This window comes from Sitodiplosis mosellana, unplaced genomic scaffold (genome assembly GCF_009176505.1).
Source record: "Sitodiplosis mosellana isolate CC-2019 unplaced genomic scaffold, AAFC_SMos_1.0 Smas_scaffold_6226, whole genome shotgun sequence".
NCBI classification, from domain to species: domain Eukaryota; kingdom Metazoa; phylum Arthropoda; class Insecta; order Diptera; family Cecidomyiidae; genus Sitodiplosis; species Sitodiplosis mosellana.
In genome coordinates, this window is record NW_022601467.1 from 9,329,976 (window position 1) to 9,335,975 (window position 6,000).

General features: G+C 34.6%; 1 protein-coding gene and 1 long non-coding RNA gene across 3 annotated transcripts in view; one reads left to right on the forward strand and one right to left on the reverse strand.

The window, feature by feature from the left end:
• The window catches only part of LOC129579133 (autophagy-related protein 13 homolog), a 12,629-nt gene extending 6,629 nt beyond the window's left edge, over window positions 1–6,000 (forward strand). Inside the window, exons 2-6 of the mRNA XM_055468804.1 lie at window positions 2,964–3,321; window positions 3,429–3,621; window positions 3,718–3,856; window positions 3,942–4,244; window positions 4,332–6,000. Coding sequence (XP_055324779.1) covers window positions 2,964–3,321; window positions 3,429–3,621; window positions 3,718–3,856; window positions 3,942–4,244; window positions 4,332–4,622 — 1,284 coding nt within the window. The 3' untranslated portion in view covers window positions 4,623–6,000. The remainder of the gene's footprint in view (window positions 1–2,963; window positions 3,322–3,428; window positions 3,622–3,717; window positions 3,857–3,941; window positions 4,245–4,331) is intronic.
• Window positions 67–1,678, reverse strand: LOC129579135 (uncharacterized). Of its 2 annotated transcripts, none has more exons than XR_008689195.1 (3): window positions 1,057–1,678; window positions 409–433; window positions 67–332 (listed from the first exon to the last, which is right to left on the reverse strand). It is a non-coding gene; the product is annotated as an uncharacterized LOC129579135 (long non-coding RNA). The 2 variants fall into 2 exon arrangements; XR_008689194.1 differs by lacking the exon at window positions 1,057–1,678 and adding an exon at window positions 575–710.

Sequence of the window (6,000 nt, forward strand, 5' to 3'; positions counted from 1 at the left end):
TTGCTTCTTTTTTTTATTTTTATCAATAGCAACAAGCCAATTGGCCGGTTATATCATCCACTTGTTCTAATAATATTTCCTCATCGCGTAATGGTTTTTTTTTTTTATTTGATGCTCTTTTTATCTCTCGCTCGAACACTACTACCAAGCGTCTGTGTATTTCGCTTCGAAAACGACTCTAAATATAAATCGCTCATAAAATCAAGCACGAAGCTTCCGGAGAGCTGCTGGGCCGTTAGATATGTAGGGAAGAAGTAAAAAGAAACAAGTCTTTTCGCTCTATTGTCGGCATCAGCTTTTGGCTTGACCTTACTGAACCCGCCCAAGATCACCTACAAAGTCACACACTCAGATATTAATATATTAAATATTAGAAGAAGAAAAAATACAAGAAAAAACTGCGCATACAATTTGCACGTTTTAATACATCAATCTGAAAGAGAAGAAGAAAAAAAAAACCGTTATCAAGTGAAATTGAAAATTTTAGTCAGCGATCGCTTCTGTTCAAGTCAAGTTAATTCAGAAAGATTCAGAGAAAAAAAAGGTGCAGAAAACGAATCAGATTCAAACATACGTTTACGATGGCTCAGCATCTCAGCATTTTGTATCTGCGGATATATCCGAGCATATCGATGACGCAAGTCACTGTATAAGTGGCGTGCGTTGATGTGCACAGCTACATCGATGTTTGATCAAATTGCGCATGTGTTTCTTTCAATAAAAAATGTTTTGAATTGCATTGAAAGAAAAAGTATTTAATAATCGAGAGACGTGTGTATCACAATAAACTGGTTTTTTTATCAATAAAAAAAGTCTGACACGTGAAGCAACACTGCAAAACAAAAAGCCCATGTGAAGTGTTGAGTGCAGCACATATTTTTCCGTCAAGTCAATACAGAAAATAAAAAGACAACAACAAACCGATATCCCATTAAGTAAACCAAGTGCAGTTGTTTGTTCAGTAGCTGTGTCGCTGTCATTGCGCTGCGTTGTTATATGGTTGGGAAAAAACCGAATGAAAGAAGGTTTGTAGTGATAAATATGCAACTGGTATACCGTGTAATTTATCCGAGGATGTGCGATCTATGTGGGAAACACAGTTCAATAGCTATTAAGCAGACGAATGCATTTTCTTCTGCTGCTGCTGTTGTTGTTGTTGTTGTGTCGTGTTCAGTTGTTTATATGCACTCTTCGATTGACTCAATATTGATATCGATATAGTGCACGTACAATCACTCATTCAAATTTATAAATGACATTTGATCCGAATGCAAAACAATAATAAATTTAGTGTAATCGATTCATTTTTTCATTCGACATGTAACTGGAATACGATATCAAACTAAAAATATCTAAACAAATGCGTATTAAAAATCGGTGTTGATCGTTTGTTAATCAACGCTAAAGTGGTGGTGGTTGCCGTCGCGACCGACCGTTGCTGTATGGTGTGACCATTTCTTTTGGGCTTTGTTCCATTCTATTTTGTTTATTTATTTTTTTCATTTCAATGTCAACAAGAGTTCGATGTAATCTAAAAAGTTATTTTCCTCTCAAAGTCGACTCGCTGTCGTTCAGAGAGTTGATCACTGTCGTTTAGAGAGTCGTTTGTGGATAAAGAGACAAAGACATCTCCGAAGCAAGTGTCAAGTGCGTTCATCGCAACTTGTTCGGCTCTTGTTTTGTATGTATGACTTAAAGTATTTTATTATAATCAACCATTGAATAATTTTCTAATAAAACGAATAATTTCTTGTTTTTCACATGTTTGCATCCATCGGTTGGATTTTTGTCCACTTTAAACCGGAACGAAATTCGTTTGTTGTTTGATAGCCGCTCATCCACGAAATATGAAATAATAATAAAAAAAGTGTCATTGAATCAAGGTTCCTTTAAATTATTGTATGTTTAGTGTTCAAATAATGCGTATGATGAGTTATTTTCACGGTAATCGTATGACAAACAGATCGGCTGATAATGCCAATTTCACTCTACAGCTGTCAACTCAACCACAAAAAAAAAGTTGCAAAGTCAAGCAAAACAATATTGACACAAGCAAAATAGCAAAGAAAAAAACTTCTAAATTCGGATTCAAAAGTGACTCTTCTCTCAGATGATTTGATAATTGCTTATCAACACTCTTCTCCTTCTTCTCCTTCTGCTCCTCCTTTGCCATTTTCGCTACGCGCAACTAGTGTTTACATCGTGTTCTTTTTTTCGTATTTGCCTTTATCAATTGAAATATATGAAACATCATCGAAAATTCAAGTGTACCGCTTTTTACCGAGTTATCAAACCAATTTATTTACTCTGATTGCAACCGAGCAATTTTTTCTTTTCGTTGAAACAGTTTCTCTCATAAAACATTCGTTATCGTCGTCGATGATGTATTTCGCAAAATTTAACAAAGAGAAATCAAAAGGTACTGGTTTAGTGATACAAATGAACCTGTAAACTTTGATTCGACCACTGTATTTACTATTTGTGTTTGCACCCAGAATGTGCAGCCACAACAGTTCAGTTTCAAAGTTCCATTATTAGATCCGCATCGATAATAATAAATAATCTGGAATTTTTTAATTGTGATAATTGGATGTTCAATTAATTTTGAAATTCTAAGAAATACTTAAATTCTTGGAATACACACTTAGTTTTGGGTTTTGGAAGCACGGTTTTTTCCATCGCAACTTGTTTGTTTTCGCTTTTTATTTCTTTCCATCGAAACGGTGATAACATTGAACTGACATTGTTCACAAAAACCATATTCAATTGTCGAATAGTATTAACCTGTTCACATATTTATCGATAGTTAACATATTGAATGCACCTGGATTCAAGTGGTTTAGGTCGACTATTACCAGTATCATTCCAGTCCATTTTGTCATTTACAATAATAAGTCATGCAATTTTATTCACATTACCAATATTAATTGTGTTTTTTCATTCCATTTCGTTATTTACAACAGTTCAACATTACGATTGATGATGAGCCAGAGAGTTTAGCGCAAACCAAGCAAGTGATTGAAACCAAATCCGGAGAATCCATATTGACTCGATTGCCGTTGTGTGTGGAAATCTCATTGAAAACTGCCGACAATGATACTATGATATTGGAAGTGTGGTCGCTATCATGCAATAGACAATTATTGGACAAAACATCAAGGGTTTCGTATTCCATTTATAATCGTATGGGCACACTGCTCAAGTCGTTGGTGCAAGTAACACGCTCAACGCCTGCATACAAATTGTCGCGCAAGAAGAGTATGGGATGTTTTGACATCTTTTATCGCATCTATTCAGGAAATCCACAAGTTGATAATTTAGGTAAGTGTAGTTATAAAATCATTATTATTCATAAGAAAGAAAAAAAATACCACAAATTTTGACTAACGATCCTATATATTTTTGCTGTTTTCGATAAAAATTTCAAGGTGAAGGATTCAAAGAGCATATTATTGGTGACTTAAGTACTAGTGTCGGACAGTTCAAAATGGCCGTGGCATATAGAACCAAAATGACCATTTCACCAACACAAACCGGTCGAGACACCACATTAATGCTGAAAAGTGATCATTTTAACGATATCAGCCCCAAGACACAAATTCGATATCATATTAAGAAAACGTGAGTGAAATTTTGGATTTCGATTACATTTTAAAAACAATTCGAACAATTGGAATGTTTTAAACGTGGGCGTTTTCCTATTTTGTCTTTTTTCAGGGAAAAGAAAGTGATCGATCTCGAAAAACCGCTAATAACTGGTGCTTTTGTCGATCCATCAAAACTTACACAGTACACAGAAAAAGATTATATTCTGCCAGAAATTCCACCGTTCAGCTGGTTGATCAAAAATCCAAAGGTAAGCGTCGAATGTTTTTTCAACATTGATTCAGACGCTTGAAATGCGTTCGCTTTTTATTTCATGTGTGTGTCCGTCAAAACAGAAGGAAACCAAAAACGATGAAGTCAATGAAAATGATAAGAGCAAAGCGAACAACGGCAACATTGACTGTCCTGGCTCACCCGATTCAAGAAAAATGCTAATTAATAACAATAACAACAACATAAACAATAACAAAAATCTCAATAACAACAACAACAACAACAATAACGTCAATGCGAATGGTGATGACGAACCGAAGAATGGATTGGACTCGAAGAATGACAGTTTGACGAAAAACGATCGATTCCGATTTGGCTCATCGAAAACACTGTCACGCGAAGAGGATCGAATTCTCAAAGAAATGGTAAGAATAAAAAGGGAAATTCTTTGCTTTATATTTCCCCCCTCAGAATGATTCAAATTGATGATAATCATTATTTGTAATTTGCAGAGTTTTCCATTCGCAACCGCGACGCCAATGAAGGATTTAGCCAAATTTTATCGCGATTGCTTCAATGCACCACCATTGCATGCGTTTAGCGAACCATTGCCACCGCTTGTGCTGAACGGCGACGCCGTAAATATGGCAGCCGCTGAGGAAATTATTGAGACTGAAGCAAATGATCAAGCCGCTGATGCTGTAACCAAATTGCTAGAACAATTTGAAACGTCATTGCCCGACTACGAAACGCTAGTTACATCACTGTGTAGTCACTCAATCGATAAGAATTCCAACAGTTGAAAGCATTCAAATGATGTACATAGAAATACGAATAATTTCCCTTCGAACATTTATTTAACCACACACAAATTAAATCCAATATTGAATGCATACGAAAATGTGAATTGGCGCTAAAACAAAAAAAAATAACACCCGTTGAAATGAAAACGATAATCAACCATTACGGCGTACCAAATGACAGAAATCAATCCATACACTCGTTTTTAACACACGAAATTCGAACAAATCGTATTGCAAAATTCAATAAAATGAAATCTACATTTTCATTCATTTATTTATTGACGTCATTAGGGCCTAGGTCTTTGTTCAAATTACTGATGCGACCAAGTTTTTATTGAATTTAAGAACACCCACACTTAAATGACCGAATGTAGAGATTAGAAAAAATCAATTTTCAATAGAAATAATCCAATTTCTTATGAGAAACAAGTAAACAACATCATATTGAAATGGAAAATGTAACCAAAATAATAGGCAGTGCCGGAATATTCAAGACTTGATAAGTAGAAAACTCGTCTGCCAAAGAATTGAGCTGTGCATCAAGTTTTTTACAACGTTTTGCATGACTTGAACCTCCCCTAGACATCTGTGAGCGATGCGGTGGTGGGGCGCCAAATGATGCAAACTCTGTTATGAAAGATGACCATAGACTGTTATTCGCAAGTTGCATCACATGCGCTCTCGTGTGTGTGTGTGTACTCGAACTTGTGATGGCAGGGAAAATGACGCACAATTAAAGTGGCCAATACAAGTTAACGATTAGATTTTTAACATTCGGACACTGTTATTTTGTTCATTGCGAAAGGAAATTTATTCCGTTTTTTCTTTGAAGAGATTTACGAAATTTAATGCTCAGAAAAAGATTGTTTTTCTTTCTCCTGTCTAACAACATCCCAAGAAACAATGATATCTTATGATTGATATTACCGTTTTGTGAACAGCAATTAAAATGAATGAAAGTCAACAAAATCTTTTATGTAAACTCTTTGAATAACGTGCTAAAATGTGCATCCAATATTTTGAAATGTTTTGTTTTTTCTTATTGTCTGAATTTATCTATTTTGCTAAATGCTATGTAAAAGGTTAATGTTGTGTTTTTGGATGCCATTGCATATAATTTTGTTGAATAAAAAAAAAACCATTTGGATCAATTAAGAAAAGCTAAAAAAGAGTTTGAAAGAAAAATAAAATGAAAACGAAAAAAATTCAGCATTACAATTTGCATGTGCTCGGCTGAACAGCCGATTTATTTATTAAATGCGATCAATGACATGTTTTACAGTGGTAATGTTACAAAAAAAAACGATTTGATTTATTGAAGAGAAATTGAATATTTATTTTTGCATAAATTCATATTAAAAGAAAAGTTGAACTCACA